This window comes from Carassius carassius, chromosome 8, assembly GCF_963082965.1.
Source record: "Carassius carassius chromosome 8, fCarCar2.1, whole genome shotgun sequence".
Taxonomy (NCBI): Eukaryota; Metazoa; Chordata; class Actinopteri; order Cypriniformes; family Cyprinidae; genus Carassius; species Carassius carassius.
This window is the reverse complement of record NC_081762.1, coordinates 24139873-24158036: the sequence shown is the minus strand read 5'-3', so window position 1 is coordinate 24158036 and position 18164 is coordinate 24139873. Positions and strand designations below refer to the sequence as shown.

The 18164-nt window shown below is 38.9% G+C and overlaps 1 protein-coding gene across 2 annotated transcripts in view; it reads right to left on the bottom strand.

The window, feature by feature from the left end:
• rims3 (regulating synaptic membrane exocytosis 3) overlaps positions 1–16277 on the bottom strand; it is a 75448-nt gene extending 59171 nt beyond the window's left edge. For both annotated transcript variants that reach the window (XR_009434490.1, XM_059556738.1), the window contains exons 1-2: positions 16097–16277; positions 1004–1292 (exon numbers count right to left, since the gene is read on the bottom strand). Coding sequence is in view for 1 of the 2 variants with exons in the window: in XM_059556738.1 (XP_059412721.1) it covers positions 1004–1253 (250 nt within the window). In the remaining variant the exon portion in view is untranslated. The remainder of the gene's footprint in view (positions 1–1003; positions 1293–16096) is intronic.
• Between the last annotated feature and the right edge of the window lie 1887 nt (positions 16278–18164).

Sequence of the window (18164 nt, the reverse complement as noted above, 5' to 3'; positions counted from 1 at the left end):
CAACATAACAGACAGATAGCATATTAAAATAAACCAATAAAACGTCTCCCTTTATAAATACTTGCAACTGAAAGTCCCAGACTAAAAACACAAAAAATGAAACTACACACGTGTCATAAATGTATGTAGCCTAATACATTTTTCTAAAGGTTTCTGTATTTGCTCCCACAGAGGACCAAAAAGAGACGAGTTGTGCAAGAACAGTTTGATCCAGAGCTATGATGACCAGACCATAAGAGAAGAACTGACAAGACAAAAATAGACATATTGAGAACCACAGACAGCGTTATGGAGGGTGCAATATTTTGCTATTGTTTATCATGGGTATCATTGTTTACCCATTAAAAGTGTAGTAAAATCCATTTAAAATCTGTAAATTCTAGAAAGTGGTCAATTAAAATTACCTAATTATCCTGTCACTACAAAATCAATTCAAAAATTCTGTTTGTGTGTTTTGAAGCTTGGCTGTGATCAGCTGCTTTGATATTTCTCGGTTTCTACTGATTTCTGGAATGTAATGTCTTCCTGAAAGCAGAGAGGAAAAATTGTTAAGCATGATTTTTTTTTTTTTCAATAGTTGGTTGGAGTGTTTCCTTTGGAATAAAAAAACAAGCCTGATATCGTTGTGTGAGACTCTTGTATGTTATTTGCATTAATGCAATATTAAGCAGCCTATTTTTTTAAAATAGCAATGAATCTAATTTCTCTAAAAAGCTGAATGATTTTATATTCTTAAAGCCAGAAAACACGATAATAACAATTGTGTCTTGCATATGGCCTCATAACCTTATGAAACATTGAAAGTCAAATAAGGACAAGAACGTAGAGCTGAGGTGAAGAAAAGCGAAAAGAAATGAAGTGAGAAAAAACTACACACAGAAATGACAAACCATGGCGTGAAATTGTTCAGGCTGTGACAGCGAGAGCAAACTGAGGTAAAGAAAACAAGAAGCATATCTGACGGAGAACTGCAGGGTAGCTGTAGTATTCAAAGCTCGCCCACCTTGCTGGTTGAGCTGCAGTGTGCTCTTGCTCCACTGTGACAGACCCACGATGGCCACCATCTTGGCTCCCAGGCTGGAGCGACGCTTCTTGTTTCCGGCCAGGCCTGTGGCGTCGGGCCCCGTGCTGCTGGGGCTCTTCTCCAGGCTGTACATGGCGCCGCTGATGCTGGAACTGCGAACCACATTGCGGGCTGCCACCGCGCTCATCCCGCCTGGGCTGGGTACGTCCACTGAGCTGCTGAGCATCATGGTCCCTCACTAGCCTCTGGGCACAGAGCTGGACTGAGGCTGGGAGGAAGATAGAGGGTAAAAAGTTAGATGCAACAATTTAATTATGAATCAAATCCCAAGAGTCTTTTTACTCTGCACTTAATTTCAGTGGCTGTGTGTCATCCAAAGGATTAGAGTCAGTAAGATTTTCTAATGTTATTGAAAGAAGTCTCTTATGCTCACCAAGGCTGCATTTATTTAATCAAGAATGCAGTCAAAACTGTAATATTGTGAAATATTATAGCAATTTAAAATAACCATTTCTATTTGAATAGATTTTATAACGTAATTAATCATCACTCCAGTCTTCAGTGTCACGATTCAGAAATCATGCTAATCTGCTGCTGTTCAAGTAATGTTCTTACTACTATCAATGTTGAAAACAGTTGTGCTGCTTGATATTTTTATGGAAATCATTATACATTTTAACCCATTTCTGGGTTCTGTAATGAAAAGAAATCCAATTCAGTTCGATTTAATAAACAATCAAATGTAAAAAGAAAAAATACATATATATATTTTACAAAATATTTTGGAATCTAATCATTCAAAGTTATGTTCCAAATTTAAAGCTGATATCACAAAAATTGAGGTTACTGTGAGATTTCGTTTAGGTCTAATATTAATAGCTATGAAAAAAAACTTTTTCACAAAAATGTTTTACATTACTGTCACAGTATTACTATCACAAAGTAGTCACCAAATATGGAACTTTTGAGACTCCAACAACATGATTTTGATTATAAAATATTATAGGACATTATAGGACACTTCATATTGCACAATAAGAGGGGGAGCTTGCTAAAATTATTCAAATTCCCATTTCCACAGTAATGCAATGTCCAACATCAAAGCGGTTTTCACAGGATGAATTCCGAGTGTTTAAGCTTTCCAATGATATCTAATTTATATAATGTGATACTGACAGTTAAGAGGTTAATGTCCACAAAATTTTAAAGTGAGAATGAGAATAACATAAAATATAATAAATGTTTAATCAAACACTAAGATAAGATTTCAAACATAAATTGTGATTTGAATTAGCACACATATTTCTCCACACAATGCATTTAAGTAGCAGCCTTAAGTTTATCTGCTTGGCGAATTTGAGCTGTAAATGAAAAAAGTGTAGCCTAATCTGCATTCTATCTTCTCTGTGAACAGCATCTACATGTTTGTTTTCTGCACTCCTATTCTCTTTCTCGCTGCTCTCCACTCGCCGCTTTGATCTGCTCTTCCTCATATCAGTTCAAGTGTTTCTGTGTCCGTGGCAGTCCTCCCTCTTGGAAATGGATCAGCCTGCCTCCCTGAGTGATAATAATCATAATTTAGAGCTGGATCTGGACTAGTACTCCTTTGAAATGAAAATGGAATGAAAAGAAAGCAGGGTAAGTCTTTATCATAGTAATCAGGTTGATTTAGGCGCATGTATTTGGGGTCTGAATGGCTGGGAGAGATGAGGGGAGAACAATGGGCTGAAATGTAGCAGCATGGCCGATCAAAGCGACCCGTGGCCTTCAACTGCTTTGTCTGCCGTCGTGCCTCGAGCTCTAAACTGTGGGCGCTGATAAGTACAGACAGATTAAGAGGGCACCTTTTCTCAAAACGCCTCACTGCACAGACTGTACTATAGCAATACATCACCCGTGTTGACCCGTGCCGTCCAGACAAAGCCTGACACTTTTGGGGTCAACGTGAAGCGAGTGAAGTGGGTCCCGTTTATTTACAGTGTCCTGACAGGACTTAATAGAGCAAGAGCTTGTGGGTCGCTGTACTCGCTCAATCACAAATACCACTTTACACAAACATCCTAGTGCCAGACACAGTGCCCAATTTGGACCCGTTCCACATGTTGCCAGCAAGGAAAAGCAGAAAAATAGCCTGAGCAATGAGCCTTTATACCTGCTGCTGGTCTTAAAACAGGAACCATAACATCCGAGACTGAGAGTCAGGATAATATCCTCAGAGTAAAGCACTGTCACAAATTAAAACTTGATTGACTCCATTAGAATCTACACTAGAAGTGCATGATGAGCACAACAACCAGTTTCAATTTATGTTGTGCTGCAAAGGTAACTCTATTAACAAAAAAGTGAATCTGTTCTCTTCATCTGACATATAATTACTTTATTTAGAAATAACATGCATCAGCAAAGGCAATGGGACCTGATGAAATACCAACAAAAGTCCTTAGAGAATGTGCAGCAGAATTGGCCAGCCCCCTTAGTCGTCTCTTTCAACTTCTCTTCTCACATGGCGTGTTCCCCAAACAATGGAAAAACGCCAGAGTGATACCAATACATAAAAGAGACTCAAAATTAGACCCAACAAATTATCGTCCCATATCCCTCCTCTCAGTCCTTAGCAAAGTGATGGAATCCTCAGTTCATAAACAGCTCCAGGACTACCTCTTCCGCCATAAACTAATTTCTAATAAACAGTATGGATTTAAACCGAACCACAGCACAGCAGACCTCCTTACAGTTTTGTCACAGACGTGGAACAACATCTTAGACAAAGGAGATGAGGTGTACATTGTTGCACTAGACGTTAAAGGAGCGTTCGACCAGGTTTGGCACAACGGCCTTCTGGATAAGCTTTCTGCTAAAGGCATAACTGGGCCATTACATTCTTGGCTACAGAACTACCTGGAAGGAAGGTCCATCCAGGTCATGCTCTCTGGTCAGTCCTCATCACCTCAACCAATCGACGCCTCTGTGCCCCAGGGATCCATTATCGGCCCGCTATTATTCTCCATCTTCATAGACGATGTTGTAGAACAGTGCGATAATAGCATTTTTCTATATGCGGATGATTCCACCATTTACACCCCAGTAACGTCACTTAATGGTCCCAATGTGGCAGCATCCCTAAATAAAGACCTGGAGAATATTCGCAGGTGGGCTGATACCTGGAAGGTCATGTTCGAGCCTAGCAAATGCAAGGCTACGGTTCTGTCGAGACCTTTTTTTGGGGGCAACCAGAATTGACCTTTGTGAGCAGTTGAATATTCTGGGACTATGTATCGATAAGAAGTTGCAATGGACTAATCACCTGTCAAACATCTGCAAGCGTGCTGGACAGCGTCTTGGAGCTCTGTTCAGGCCTTCAAGAAGAGACTATACAAACACCTACAGTGACATTAGCAAAAAAATTGTAATCTCCTGATGCTTAATGTCACTTATCCTATATATCTAGTCCTGAGCAGCTGCAGATCACGATAGGCTCTCGGAACATGAACTGTTAATGCCTGTATCTGCTTAAGCTTAAATAGAAAAATTTAAAAAATTGAAAAAAAGATTAATAATTGATAGGTGTTATAACTGTTATATATTTTATGTTTTAGAGCTATAGAGTAGCCGAGACTTTAAATCAGGTTTTTAAAACTAGTAAGACTTGTAAACGTTGACTGTGATGCTCCATGTTTGTCTATTTGAAGGGTTGGCAACTTTCAGGTCACTTTCAGGCTCTGGTTCATGGTCTTATGACACCAACAAATAAGATGTAAATAAATCTACAAATGGAGAAAAAGGTGTTTGTGCCCCTAAAACAGTTTTTGCCAGATATTAGTATTTTCTATTTGGCCAGAACACTATGATGGGTTATAATTCATGAGTTGAACATATATGCTGTCAGTTATGTCACGAAAACATCTTTGTTTTGCAAGGTGTTTCTTACACAACAGCTGCCATATCAATATCTAGATTGCTTTTGGTTTATTTTTATTATTGTAATTTAGTGATTTATAACTGAAAAAAAAAAAAAAAAAAAAAAAAAATATATATATATATATATATATATATATATATATATATATATATATATATATATATATATATATATATATATATATATATATATATATATATATATATATATATATATATATATATATATATATATATATATATATATATATATATATATATATATATATATATATATATATATATATATATATATATATATATATATATATATATATATATATATATATATATATATATATATATATATATAAAACCAGGCTTGATATTTGTCTTTGTTTTCCATATGAGATCCAGCTGAAAGGTTTTATCGATAAACGTTTTAAACATCTTACTTTACTTCTTAAATAGCACAGAAATAAAGTTTTTTTAAACAAATGATATTTAAATAGACCAAATACTATGTGAATCACTGTAATGACCTGCAATTTTCCACTAAAAAAGAATTGTAGCTCCTAAATATTCCATTTTATTGATCAATGCCACCTTCGTCATTATTTGTCTGGGGCATTGCGTGTGGTCCACCAGCTGGACCAACACTAATCTGTCAAAAACAAGCTTGGGAATTCATGCCGGTGTCATCTCAAGGGTGTTTTAACAACTTTGTAGACTTCAGCAGAACACGGTCCTTTAGAAGTAGTTCAGCGGAGAAGCAAACACCAAGATGACCCTCCCCAGGCACGTTCAATCACTCTCACCACAGCAGAGGAGCCCAAATCTCAGAGAAGTGAAGAGGCCGTCATTAGTCACCGGAGAAAACGGGCCGGCCCATCCATCACTGGCCCGTTAACCCACTTCTCCATTCGGGAATTTCTTAATTTGGACCTGTGCTCAACACATTATCTCCTTACACTTCTTTTTATGGGCTGGAGAGATAAGATGGATTATATGACCTCTTTGGTATGACGTTGACAAAAATCTCAGCCATCTGGGCTCCTCTGGTTTAAAACCAAGACACTTCTGTCCTCACTGGAGAAAGATCATGATTTCTTGAGAAGTGTATGTGTTCATTGAATCCTTACCAACTGCATTTCACTGAGCCATCAGGGTGAGCGTGGAGCACATGAGTAACCAATTAATCAAATTACAGTTAATACAGCTGAAATCAAAATTGCTTTTGGCCTCGTCAGTTTCTGGGCAATGGATACATGTAATTACAGTTATTAATCAGTCCACTGAATGAGGGAAAAATTTACTTATTTTATTGAAAACAATAGATTCATTTTAAGGTTTGACAGCATAAGGAAGGGCCTTTTGGAGGTGTCACCAAAAGTATTTTGCCATTAATGTACACTATACACTCTTAGAAATAAAGTTTTTTTATTGGTACCTAGTTACGCAAAGAACCTTCAACATCAATGGAATGTTTCCATTGCACAAAAGGTTCTTAATGATGGAAAAAGGTTCTTCAGATTAAGGTTGTTCTGATGGATCATCATGAGAGACTCCATCGTGATGCCACGCCCCCCCCGCCCTGCTCCGCTGTGAGTCGACACCATAGACTGTAAAAAGATACAAACACTAATCCTAGTCTCTTCTATAGACTATAGTTAACCTAAAATCTTTGCAGGAATTTCTCTGTAAATTAAATTGAGAATATAACTAATGCATATATGCTATTTTGAATAATGTAGTCTATGCCAGAGACGTGACGTGTATTAGTCTGTGAAAATACAGTGAAAATACCTGCTCCAGGATGACACGCTTCAGGTCGGCTGTCAGTTTGGAATCATCACCTGACTCCTTCAGCACGCCTTCTAAATGAGCCAACATGGGCAGCAGTGAGCACACCGTTACAAAATTATCTGCTGTATGGCTTTCAGTGCATGAAGCAAGTTTGTAAGCATTTGGACTGCAGTGTCCACTCTTTATTTACATAATGCACTGTCACTGACATGTAGGGCATCATATTGCAGCTGGACCACATGTCCGTTGTCAGGGCCAAATATTCTACATCACCCAGCTCTTTCGTGGTGTTACATCTAACCTCGTAGAAAAGTTTGGGATAGCCGTCTTTGAGAAATATTTCCGACCTGGCAGCTTGTACTGTTTATCAAAGGTACGCAGCATGGCCTTGAACGACGGCTTTTCCACTGTATTGAACGAAACCGTTTCTTTGGCCAGGCAGCGAGTTACCGCATCTGTCAACTGCCTCCATCTTTCACTGTCGGTTTTATATTTAGTGCCTTTTGCAAAAACCCCAATTATCATCTGCTGAACCTGGCTAGCTTTTTTGCTAGGCCCAGCATGTGCAGGCAAGGTGGCATATTCTGCTGGATGATGAACACACAAGTGGTCATGAGCAGATCTTGCACACAACTTCAATCAGGTCCCTTGGCTGCCCACTCTCATCAGGTCTAAATCCAAAAAATTGCCATATAGGCGAAGTAGTACACTTTTTAGCAACCAATACCAACGCCATTGTATCAACTCTTTAAGTGGAAGGACGCTACTTTTTTTCCCCTCATGTGCAACCTATTGGAAAGCCCGGATGACGAAACTATAGTTTTTAAGAAGAAAAAGATACTAATGTAAAAAGATATATTAAAATAAAAAGTGCTTAAAAGTGCACAACTCTTCTTAAGGGGGCAGCTGTGACCTAATGGTTAGAGACTTGGACTAGTTACCCGAAGGTCGCCGGTTCGAGTCTCGGTGCTGGCAGGAGTTGCAGGTGGAGGGAGTGAATGAACAGCGCTCTCTTCCACCCTCAATACCCATGGCTGAAGTGCCCTTGAGCAAGGCACTGAGCCCGCAGTTGCTCCCCGGACGCTGGATCTATAGCTGCCCACTGCTCCGGGTGTGTGTTCACTTCTCACTGCTGTGTGTGTGTGTGCACTTGGATGGGTTAAATGCAGAGCACCAATTCTGAGTATGGTTTACCATACTTGGCAAATGTCACGACTCACTTTCATTTAAGTGGAAGAAAGCTAGAAAGAAAGAAAGCTACTTTTTCCCCTAACGTGCAACCTATTGGAAAGCGCAGACGAGTCATTATTTGGGAAATAAAATAAATGAAGTAATAAAGTAAAATAACCAATAATAATTATATAATAACACTAATAATTTTAATAACACCCCCCTCCGGCCGCCCAACGTTATTATCGTCCATCGCAATGTTTTACTGTAAACATTGTCAACTGCCAATTTAGACGACATTGCCCTACCCAACTTTAGATTAATAAAATGTTCTAAAAATTGGTTCTTCTATGGCATCACTGCAAAAAAAAACAAAAAAAAAACACCCTTTTAGAACATTTTTTTTAAAGAAATGGATGGCCAGTTTAATGGTAAATATCACAAGATGGTAGAAGATTCTGGTATACTGTTTATACCACAGATATATTATAAGTGGACAGAAATGCTTTCAATTATTTACACGTTAGCAACCAGAAAACATGGAGGAATGTTAAAATACACAGTGTGACATGTTGCAAAAAAGTTGAATTTAAATCTGTGGTTGGCAAGCAATGACGCAACTCGCCGCATTCATACAGAACTCATTTGATGTGCTTCCACTGAGACCATGCTTTGTGTCCATCAAGTTATAAATAATCAAATGAGAACAAAAATGCTATCATTTACAAAGTATTCAACTCATCTGACTATTACCTCATTTTTATTGACTATATAAACTACTGGGTTGAATTTCCTGACAAAAATAACTGTATCGTGAAACATACGTATACTGTGGCATGAAATAAGATTTTGTTTAACCGCCCACTTCAATGCATGTCATGATTGTTCTGGTGCCTCTTTCTCTATTTCTGTGTATTTTTGGAAAGGATACATTTCGTTTCATGTTCAAAGTCAGAGATTTCAGGCCAGGTCGCTTCTACAACACAATTGATAGGTTTGTGAATGCCAAACTCAAACACACAATCCTCTTGTTGCTGTCTGTATAAGGGTTCTCTCATCGCAAGAGCTCTGCTGTGTCACGGCATGAGTAATGCTAAAGTCACGCTCGCTTACACACACAGCTAAAAGGAGGCCTGGACTACAGCAGCCCACAACACTCTCTCCATTAACACACCATTAGCTGTGTGTGTGTGTGTGTGTGTGTGTGAGAGAGAGAGAGAGAGAGAATCAAACTACCATGTACCAAATGTACCAGCATTTGAACATTTTGCATATGCTGACATGAAATAGTTCACACTCAGTTAATGCTTTGATGCAGGACTGAGTCCATTTTCACGACTTATGGAGTTTCACAGAGTAAAGAAATCTTTGATTCTGTTTTATTTAATGGAGAGGGTTGTCACATGGATGGCAGCCAAATACTTCTTGTAAGCCAAATACTTTATCTTTGTAAACACAAAGGTGTTTTAACTTAAACCTAAAATAACAGACTATCATCCATAATAAAGTTTCCACCAGACAAAATCCTTTAATACTTTCACATTAAAATTGACATCCAACGGCATATTTAGAAGTGTTTTTCACTTGTAAATGATGCTTAATCTGTGCATATATCTCTTCTGATTTAGATATGGCACATTTTTCACTGGAGAAAGCAATATTACGGATATACTGTAGGACGCGTTTGAAGTTATTGATGGATTTGTTTCTTATGAACACAGTTTTTCACTTCATAAGATGTTAATTGTTGGAGTGGTGTGGATTACTTGTTGATTATTGTGATGTTTTTATCAGCTGTTTGGACTCTCATTCTGACGGCACCCATTCACTGCAAGAGGATCCATTGGTGAGCAAATTAGGTAATGTTACATTTCTACAAATCTGTACATAGAAAGAAATAAACTCATCTGCATCATGGATGGACTAGGTGAGTACAATTTCAGCAATTTTTAATTTGGGGTAAACTATTCCTGAAAGCACACTTCTTTTTCACAAGCGATGGAATGTCATTATGGTTGGAAGTTTGAGATTTCATGATGGATTAGTCCACATCTAACTTTAGATGAAATGCAGCATTAATACAGCTAAGTGGAGAGGTAATTCCAACCAATAAGATTTCACTGTGGTACCCAGTGCAACATAACAGAAAAAAGTGTCCAGCAGAATCTTGGTTGTCTCTTGTCGTATTTGTGGCTGGTTAGGTAAAACACTCAGATTACAATGAAAGAGGGAGCTTAGATTGCCTTAGGACAGTGTTTTGGAAGAGAGGGAAAGGGAACAAAGAGAGGCTGTGTCAGTTCATTAAATCCACAAAGTCCAGAGATACAAAGAACAGAAAAAACTAGAAAGTGGTACAGAACATTTAGCTAAAATGAAAACCCAATCTCATCTGTAGCAGCACGTGCAAATGAGCAAAATGAATGGCCCTTCCGTGTTTCTTTTCTTGTCCCTGTCATCCTACGTTCCTGCTCTCCTCCCTCACTGCTTCCTTTCTCAGCCCTCTTCCAAAAATCTCTCGCTTCTTAGTTAACCATGCCAGAGTTATCAGACAGAATGGGAAGGAGTTACATATGAACTGTGTTTTGGCAGCTCTTATGTTCTCTGTTTATCATCGTAACTTATCTAGTTGTTCTCAATTAAACAATACTCAATGTTTCTTGCGTTATGCATTGTTTATTTCCTTCTGTTTGATGTTTGATGAACAATTCAATCATTTATTTACTTTATTCCCTCATTCTTCATCTCAATTTCTCTTTTTCCACAGTGGGTGATGAAGTGAACTCTCTCTGTGGGGAGTGTGAGTTCCTCAGTTTGGATGGAGGTTTGGGGAACATTGATTCATGTTAGCGCACAGCAGACTTACACTGATTTACACCCGTCTATCTCTCACACGCTCTTCTCACTCTCCATGTATCATATGAGACCTTGTACGTCACTGGTTATCAAACTCTTCTAAATTCAGCCAGTAAATGCATGAGTGAGGAAACGATAGAGGGCTAAAGAAAGAGTAGCAGCACTCAGCATAAGGGTTGCAGTCGACCGCAGAGTAGCTGCATATTTAATGTGCCCTTTGGTTGTGAGTTTAATCCTAGCGTTATGATGCTGCAATTACTGGAGAAAGATGTTTACCTTTCACTGTAAGGAAAAGAAGGCATGATTTGTATTCAAAGTGTACCAAAAGCTTCTAAGAGTCTTTTTTTAACATATGTGACACTGGTCCACAAAACCAATCTTAGTTTTAAAGTTTTTTGAAACTGAGCTTAATACATTGTCTTAAAGCTGAATAAATAAACTTTCCATTGATGTATGATTTGTAGGATCGGACAATATTTGCCAAAGATACAAGTATTTGAAAATCTAGAATCTGAGGGTGCAAAAAAAAATCTAAATACTGAGAACAATACCTTTAAATTTGTCCAAGTGAATTCTTAGCAATTAGGGCTGTCATTTTTGTGAAAAAATCGTTTTCGATTTCTAAGACATAAGTGTTCATTGAATCGATTGTAGAATCGATTTTCCATGTCTAAAAAAAAAAGACGTTTCCTTTTTCAACGTCAAATAACGGACAAACGTAAAGAGAGCGCTGGAAACGCACAAGTCAGCAATATTTCTTATTTATTGGCATGAAGTTTCGTGCAGAATAACAAACAGCAACAGGAGTGCAACATTCTCTCGAAAATATATATGCAGAGGGGACGGCTGCCATAACAAAAGAAAAACATCACTGCAGGCTTCAACCCGGCTTCATTTATAATTTAGACGCGCGTCTTTACATTGACTTATCATTGAAATCATTCACGCCAGACGCTCTATTCGCGTTTGGTGTGAACGCAGCGTAAGAGGAAGCTTTCGACGTCACTGGGTCTTAAAGGCGCGTAAAATTGCTGGTATTTTCTGTCTAGCTTTCGCAACGCATACTTCACTTTCGGAATTCTTTATTTTCTTTTTCTGCTTGGTTGTGAGTTTTGTTACATCTATATTTTTTAATTGTTTAATTATTTTAAAATTAATAGTGTACATATTTGGTTAAAATCGATTCCCTATTTTCATTTTCGAAACTTTTTTTGGTTGGTCCGATCGATTGTGCAATCAATTTTCGAACTAAAAGTGACAGCCCTATTAGCAATGCATATTACTAATCAAAAATTAAGTTTTAATATATTTACGGTAAGAAATTTACAAAATATCTTCATACATGATCTTTACTTAATATCCTAATGATTTTTGGCATAAAAGAAAAATTTATAATTTTGACCCATACAATATTTTTTGGGCTATTGCTAAAGATATACCCCAGCGACATAAGACTGGTTTTGTGCTCCAGGGTCACATATTACAAACTAAATTACAAAGGTCATATTAGGTTTATTGCTTAATCAGTATGGATAAAACCCCTTAAAACCCCACATATGAAAATGTAGACATGAATGCTTGACCAACACATTTCAAGTGTATTTTTGATAAATATAGCTCTATTTACTCTGTTTCCTGTTTTGCAATATCCTGCTTCAAAAAAAAAAGAGTCAGATTACAGAAGTAAAATGAGTTGCCAACAACATTTCAGGTTAACTTTACCATGTTCTTCAACCACAACCTCAGTACTCATGAGGGTGATAGAGTTAGACTACATTTAAATATTATTTGCCATTAAACTAATATGTTAATTTTCAGGTAGCTAGCGATAAACATGTTGACAATATAATTAAACAAGAAAGATTATCTTTAAACTAATGCCAGAGCCCGTCTACGGAGAGCCTTACCACTCCCTATTAAGTCCTATTGTACCGAATTTTGGTTGCAGTTCCACCAGAGTTCCACTGGGGGCGATCGCCATGAGTGCAAAATGAATGGGAGTCTATGGGGCTATACGGCTTAATTTGTCCCTTTCACTCGATTGCCGTTGAGAAATCTCAGATCTGATTGTAGGTTTTGCAAGTTCAACATGGGTTATAGGTCGAAAGTTGAACGAACGAGTACTTATGTCCTTTCGATTTCTTACATGTTGAGTTTTTGTTGCCCATAACACGCTAGCATTCTGCTAATGAACGCTGATTGGTCAGTGAAGGACTGATTACGACCAGAGATACCGCTTGATGGCATCCGAATCAGAATCAGCGGGATCAGAATGTTAAGGCGGACTTTTTCGCCCAAGTTTTTCTTTTCAACGCAGCAACTTTTTTTTTGGTTGCTGGCACTTTTATCTGCCTATTGTATGTATGTACTGTGAAATTTACACGGAAAATAAATTGGATTTGAGTACTTGTTGTGTTATTCTTGTGTTAAGAAATACCGGATACATATGGTATAGTATTGCCACCTTAAAAAAACACAAACAAATGTCACGCTCAATAGTGCTAAATATCAAGAAAAATTGAAAAAGGAAAAAAATACCTCGCAGGTGTGCAATGATACATTTTTTCTAATAGGGCAAGGGTTGTCCTATTTCTCATTTCCCAAGGACGAAAAAAGGTAACCCATGTGGACTGTGTTAATTGTCAGAGCCTACCTGTGTCAGCCTTTCGAATACAACATTCAAATTACTAGACAAAAATTATATCCTGAGAAAAGTGGATTTTGAGGGGTATACCGCCATTGACCTCCATTCATTCTGCACTCGTCCTGTGAGCGCCCTCATATGGAATCAGAGTGGAACTGCAACCAGTTCAGAAGCCGGAAGTCTAGAGAGAGTGAAACTTCTCGCCATATTAGACATTCTCTGCTAATGCCATTTGTTGACCTAAAAGAGAAAACTGACTGTAGAAGAAGAAAATAATTCACACCAATGCTTGCTAGAGCACCCCTAGTGGCAGCATTGGACAGCTCATTAAAAAAAATAACACTTTTATTAGCAAAGATGCATTAAATTGTTTCAAAGTGACAGTAAATACATTACTGTTACATAAGGTTTGTACCTCAGTCTCCACAAAAAAAAACAAAAAAAAACATTATCACAACAGTTTCTAACATTGATTATCAGCATAATTATGAGCATTATCATGTCAAATTATCAGCATAATTATGTCAAAAACATTAAAAATGTTAATTTTACAGATTCCAAACTTTTGAAAAAAAGATTGTATAATGGTTCTGACCTTCATGTCACTTATGAAAGATGTCTTCCAACTATCTCTATAATTTTATCTGAGTTTACATTAGATCAGGGAAGCATGCATTTTATTAGCTGTTTATTAGTACTTACAAAGCACATATTAATTCCATATTAATTCTGCATGACCATATTTTAGATCCCTTAACTTAGCCATATTCCTAAAGATAACTACTACAACAACTGCCTTACTAACCATCAATATGCAGCAAACTAGTAGTTTATTGAGGGGAAAACTCTTAGTCGATAATGAATATGTGTTCCCTAATCTAAAGTGTAACTTTTTATTTAATTACCTATAAACATACAAGTAACTAATAGTCAATTTCCAAACTGTAGATGTAAAGTAAAATGTCACAGTAGCATTTGCCAAAACCTGCACAAGTGCATTCACAAAGATGAGCATAATTTGAACATCGCAGCTCACTGACAGGAATAGAAAGACACTTCACAGGATGGCCGCTAAACGCCACAGAAGCACAGCCTCAAAAAGTACCACAGAATCTAATCAGCATCTCTGAACCGAGCTCAACAAAAACAATAAATCACAGATTTACTGCCATCAGGAGCCAGCCTGTGTCCTAGCCCAGTGCACAAATAAGTATAGCCTGGTATAACCAGCACAAAATCCAGGCCCAGGAGTACAGAACAAAAACAAATGGTTTATTTTACACTCTACTTCAACCTAGAGGTTGTGAAAAAGTCAAGGGTTTCTTAAACGCTTCACCTCCTGCACACAACGAAAAATAACAAATATGTGCAGGTTCTTGAAAAATGGATCAGAACAACAAAAACTAACATCAGACCTCTGACTTCACTAAAAGAACCACAACAACACTTACATTCTCCATCCTCCTGGGCTTGTTCCCGGCTTTACCATAGTATTTGAGTGACACTTCTCAGTATCTGGACATATTAAGAGCATTAATTTATGAGCCCATTTACTGGGAAATTCCTCGCATTTCTTGATCCTATTAAACCCAACATGGCCTTTGACCGTACATCAGTGCATAGGCACCAAATAGTCTGGCAGCTGTGAACAGACCTATAAATCGGATCTTTTTACTGCCCTCCCGTAGCTCTCTCAAACGGATGATGTACTTAAATCAGTGAAAGGTGTAACCGCCCTTTTCCCACCCTCACGGCCTTCAGACACTTTATGGATTTAACGTATCGACTCACAGGGATCACTACACCAGTGATAGACATATAGATACAGAAAACTTAAACAACAGCTTGGATTGATTCACTTTGCAAACCGAACAATCAACAGATCCACCATAAATCAATCACATTCATCAGCTCATAAGCTGTGCATTATCAGCCACCGAGAAACAGATTTCATGTTAAAGAGTCAGTGCTTGGATTCTGTTGATCTTTCATAAAAGGAAGCTACTATGTATATAGATTCAGTGCTGTAAATATTTCTTTTACACATGCCACAATTCCAGTACATCCTTGTATACAACTCACAAGGACGTTAAAATGTCTGTAAACATCTAGCCTACATACAAACACCAAACTGTCTACTTTGAAATGTGTTCAATTATCAGTAAGCAACATTAACGTCCATAAACATCTACAGAATATGTGTGCACACTAAATTGTCTGTTTATTTATTTATTTATTTTCTAAATAATGTCTTTAATGGCAAGATGAAAATTTTAAGTTTAATGCAAGGTCTTCGATAAACCATTTGCAAATTGCGTCTTGTTATTAAGTGAAATTGGACATCTATATTTCGCCGTGGAGGAAAATACACCTAAAATTAATCATTAAACTAAAACAGATCTCTTTTAAATGATCAAGGGAATAACTACAAATAAAAAGGCATACAGCTGAGGCTTGATGGAAACGGAGCACATAGGCAGCAGTGAAAATAAATGCAGCAAGAGAGGTTTTGCAACATCCATGCAATGCACAGAATGTCACTGCTTCTCAAATTCAGTTTGCATTAACAAATGCATTTAAATAAAACATAATCGATTCGTGTATAATAGCTGACAACGATGCACTCGTTGCCTTTTAAACGCAGCTTTGACTTAATAATAATAATAATTTAACGCATAATGCGAACCCATCCAAACACTTACCGGCAAACGGCGAGCAGACGGAGGCGCGCGATCGGTTCAGTGAGTCAGATAATGGAGTGTCTCTGTCGTGTTGTTGCAGATCATGTCATTGTTTGGGTTTGTTTGATGTGTCTGGACAGTGTTGCATCCACAGAAGCGCGCGGCGAACAACTGACGAGCGCGTGAGCGAGAGAGAGGCGCGCTCCAGATCCAGCCTTCTCATGGCGCGCGCGTCTCCATGGTTATACACCTAATCCGCTGGGCACTATTGGGCAGGTGTGTAACCATGGAGACGACCGGATAAAACACTAAACATTTCGTCCCTTGGCGCGATTTACACGACATAATCACACGCGCTTATTAGGAGGCTTAGTAAACAACATCAGCCGATGCATCCTGACCAGACACACATAACTACAGTACTCCGGTTTATTGTCTTCTTCAGGCTGCTTTTCCCTGAAAATGGGAAGATGTGCAGTTTTGAAGATTGCCTAAAGGTTCTCACTTAAGGTGTCTTTGAGGTCATGTAACCTTTTGAGTTGATATTGCAGCAAATTTATTTTTTATTCTCATTTAAAATGCACTAATTAAAAAGTAATATTTCGCTTTAATCCAGCTGTAATCATGTGCTTTTTCTACATAAAAATAATGTAGAATGGCTAATTCACATTAAAGTCTTTCTATCTACATGATAGTACAACATGAATAAATATGTATCACTTTTATTTGTAGTTTTGACTTCCTTCAAGCCAAAATTAATACAGTTAAGTAAAACAAAAATTAATTATTGGCTACTTTAAAATAAATATAAGAAAACAATTTTTTGTTTAGCTAAAGTACTAAAATAACTGGTTATTACTACTGAAATCAGAAAGCTTTGAAAGAATTGTTTTTGACTTGCTTTGCTTAAGTTTGCCTTTTTTTTTTACTTCGTTTTGATTAATCAAAAGTTTTAGTAAAAGTTTTTGTTTTGCTTTTTGTTTTGTTTGGGATCATTCAGAATGCTGTTGTCACGGCTTACGCTGCTGGAAGGAACACAGAGCCGAGGGATAAACGAAACAAGGATTTATTAAATCAAACATAGACAAGGTAAGTAGTAAGTAACAGGTGGCAAGAGGCAAGTGGCAAGTAACAGGTAACAAGCGGACAAGTAACAAGTAGACGAGTGACTAGTAACGAGTAGACCCGACAAAACAGAACTGAAAGGACAAGGCATTTATACAAGGGATAATGGGGAAACACAGGTGGATGGCATGACTAAATTAACAGGGACATGGAACACATGCGGAAAAGACTAGACACACCTGGGAACTAATCAAACCACACACGGAAGACAGAAACTGGGTCACAGGGGCAAAAACACACAAAATGAGTCCAGGTGTGTGACAGTACTCCCCCCTCCCGGTAGGTGCGTCCTCGCACCGTAGAAACAACAAAGGGAGGCGTGGGTGGGAACTTGGGAGGAGGTTCCGGTGGAGGACAGCCTCCCAGGAGGGGGCCAGCAGACAGGGACCACAGAGGAAGGAGCCAGGGAGGAGATGACGGAGGGAGGAGACAGGAAGGATCTGAAGCAGGAGGCACCCGGCAGGACCCAGGCCACAGCCATCACGGCCCAAGGTGGGGCCGACGGAGGAAGGAGCCATGGAGGAGGAATGGTCACCGACTCCAGGGACTCGACCCACGGCAACGGAGCAAGTGGAGGAGGAGCCCGAGGCGGAGAGCCGAAGAGCCAGGGTGACGGGGAGGAGCCGGAGGTCCTAGGCGGAACTGATGGCTCTGGTGACTGACGCGGCGATGTGGATCCGGAAGTGACCGAGGACTGAGGTGTAGCCGAGGGGATGAAGGAGCCTGACGGAGCCGGAGGGACGGAGGGATGAGGCGAAGCCGGAGGAGTGGAGTCCCGAGGCATAGGATGGACAACGCCAGACCAAGGCGGAGCCGGAGGGACGAGGGAGCCAGGCAGAGCATGTGGACTGCCGGGCCACGGCGGAGAGGAAGGAGCTAGGAGCCATGGTGGAGCCGACGGGTCAATGGGCCGAGGCGGAGTCCAGGCCTCAGAGGCTGGAGGCGGAGGTGAGGGAGACGCCGA